This window comes from Acanthisitta chloris, unplaced genomic scaffold, assembly GCF_000695815.1.
Source record: "Acanthisitta chloris isolate BGI_N310 unplaced genomic scaffold, ASM69581v1 scaffold12118, whole genome shotgun sequence".
NCBI classification, from domain to species: Eukaryota; Metazoa; Chordata; class Aves; order Passeriformes; family Acanthisittidae; genus Acanthisitta; species Acanthisitta chloris.
The window spans coordinates 624-3,615 of NW_008686496.1; the positions used below are offsets into that span (position 1 = coordinate 624).

At 36.3% G+C, this 2,992-nt stretch overlaps 1 protein-coding gene across 1 annotated transcript in view; it reads left to right on the forward strand.

Annotated features, from left to right (window-relative positions):
• Window positions 1-87: 87 nt before the first annotated feature.
• The window catches only part of CHEK1 (checkpoint kinase 1), a gene marked incomplete at its 5' end in the record, with an annotated part of 6,379 nt that continues 3,474 nt past the window's right edge, over window positions 88-2,992 (forward strand). The window contains 2 exons of the mRNA XM_009080164.1: window positions 88-157; window positions 1,972-2,172. Coding sequence (XP_009078412.1) covers window positions 88-157; window positions 1,972-2,172 — 271 coding nt within the window. The remainder of the gene's footprint in view (window positions 158-1,971; window positions 2,173-2,992) is intronic.

Genomic DNA, 2,992 nt, shown 5'->3' on the forward strand with positions numbered 1-2,992 from the left:
CCCGGGGGGGGGAGTGATCCCTGGGGTGAGTGAGTGATCCCTGGGGTGAATCCATGCCCCGTGCCCGCCGTGCCCCCCTGTGCCCAGGTGTACCTGCACAGCATTGGCATCACCCACCGGGACCTGAAGCCTGAGAACCTCCTGCTGGACGAGCGAGGTGAGCTCTGTGTTCCTCCCCCAATGCCCCCAAGGCTTTATCTTGTCTTTTGATTTGCTTTATCCAGTTACATTTTATTGGGTATTTTTAATTTAAATTTTCTTAATTTAAACTTTCATTTGCGTTCGTGTTAGAATTTTTAACTTCGGTTTTATTTGTGTTTTGATTGTAGTTTGAACTTGAAAATCTTCATTTGAATTTTGAGTTTGAATTCTAATCTGAACTTCTAGTTGAAATTTTTCCTTGAATTGAAATTTTTTTTTCTTTGAATTTTTTCTTTGAATTTTTATTTTCCGTCTTCAGTTTTGACTTTGAATGCTTAATCAGAAGCTTTCATTTGAATCTGTAACTAAAATTTCATTTGCATTCTAAGTTTATTTTTAGTTTTCATTTTTAATTTAATTATACTTTTCTTCTCAATTCAAATTTGTAACTTAAAATTTTAACATACTTTTAATCTTTAATTTTATTGTTGCTCAAATTTTTAACCTAAATTTTAAATTGGAGCTAAAATTGACAATTATATTTATTTCTAATTTTTATTTTTTTAATCCAATGTCTTATTTCATTTTTTTCCCTCTTCAAATATGCAATTTAAAATTTTCATTGATTTTTTTTATTTTGCATCCTTCTATCATTTAGATTTTAAATTCAAAGTTTTAGTTTGAATTTTCAATTTTACGTTGAATTTTTAAATTTAAATTTCATTTTGGATTTTTTGATCTAAATTTCATTTGGGGTTTTTGATTTAATTTTCAATTTCAATTTCATTTTGGATTTATGATTTAATTTCAGGCTTTGAATTTAAATTTAATTTCCAATTTTTGATTTAAATTTTGTTTTGGATTTTTGATTTAAATTTCATTTTGGATTTTGAATGTCAATGTCATTTCAGATTTTTGATTTAAATTTCATTTTGGATGTATGATTTCATTTCAGTTCAGGCTTATAAATTTAATTTCCGATTTTTGATTTAAATTTCATTTTGGGTTTATGATTTCATTTCAGGCTTAGAATTTAAATTTAATTTCCAATGTTTGATTTAAATTTCATTTTGGATTTTTGATTCAATATTCACTTCAGGTTTTTGATTTAAATTTCATTTCAGATTTTGGGTTTATGATTTCATTTCAGGCTTAGAATTTAAATTTAATTTCCAATGTTTGATTTAAATTTCATTTTGGATTTTTGATTCAATATTCACTTCAGGTTTTTGATTTAAATTTCATTTCAGATTTTTGATTTAAATTTCATTTGGGACTTTTGATTTAAATTTCATTTCAGATTTTTAATAGAAATCTCTTCTTTTTTCAATTTAATCTTCATTTTTTACTTTGAATTTAAATTTCAGATTTTGAATTTGAAATTTCATTTCCGATTTAGAATTTAAATTTCATTTCTGATTTTGAATGTCAATGTCATTGCAGATTTGCAATTTAAATTTCATTGCAGATTTCAGATTAAATTTCAGATTTTGAATAGAAATTTCTTTTTTTTTTCCAAGTTAATCTTCATTTTAGACTTTGAATTTAAATTTCAGATTTTGAATTTGAAATTTCATTTCCGATTTAGAATTTAAATTTCATTTCTGATTTTGAATGTCAATGTCATTGCAGATTTTTGATTTAAATTTCATTGCAGCTTTCAGATTAAATTTCCTTTCAGATTTTGAATAGAAATTTCTTTTTTTTTTCCAAGTTAATCTTCATTTTAGACTTTGAATTTAAATTTCAGATTTGGAATTGGAAATTTCATTTCCGATTTTCCATTTAAATTTCATTTCCAATATCTAATGCAAATTTTTTGGTTCTCAGACAACCTGAAGATCTCAGACTTCGGGCTGGCCACGGTGTTCCGGCACAACGGGCGGGAGCGGCTGCTCAACAGGATGTGTGGCACTCTGCCCTACGTGGCTCCGGAGCTGCAAAAAGAGCGTCTGCTGCAGCCGGAATTCCGCGCGGAACCCGTCGATGTCGGGGCCTGCGGCGTCGTGCTGACTGCCATGCTGGCAGGAGGTGGGAAGTGGCAGGGTGGGATCAGGGATGGATGGAATGGGAATACGCCCCTAGGGACGCGCGGAATGCGTCGGGATGGGAGTGCTCCAGGGATGTGGGGGAAGAGCTGAGGGGGTGCAGGATAGGGGGGATGTAGGGAATGCAGAGGGGATGGATAGGGAATGCAGAGGGAGGTGTGTATGGAACGTGGCTGGGTCTCTATGGAATGCAGAGGGGATGGATAGGGAATGCAGAGGGAGATGTGTATGGAACGTGGTTGGGTCTCTGTAGGGAATGCAGAGGGGATGGATAGGGAATGCAGAGGGGATGTGTCTGGAATGCTGAGGGGTGTAAGGATGGAATGGGTGTGGGGAGGTGTGTGCAGTGCACCCAGCAGTGTTGAGGTGGGGAAGGAGCACGTGGGAGATGGGGAGAATGGTAAGATGCACAGTGGGATGTATGGAATGCGTAGGGGAGGGAAATGTGGAAGGCAGAGGGGAAAGATGGAAGATCTGTAAGGGAGATGTGACATACGTGGAAGGGGTGTATGGAATATCTGTGGGGATGTAGGGAAGGCATAGGGGGATGTGGGAGGGGATGGGGGAGATGCACAGGGGAGGTATGGAATGCGCAGTGGAGGTTTGGGATGCATGTGGGGAACAAGGGATGCATAGGGAGGCACGGAATGCACGGGGAGGGAAGGTTTGGGATGCATGTGGAGTACATGGGATGCATAGGGAGGGAAGGTTTGGGATTCATGGAGAGAACAAGGGATGTATAGGAAGATATGGAATGCATAAGGAGGGAAGGTTTGAGATGCATGGTGGATACAAGGGGTGCA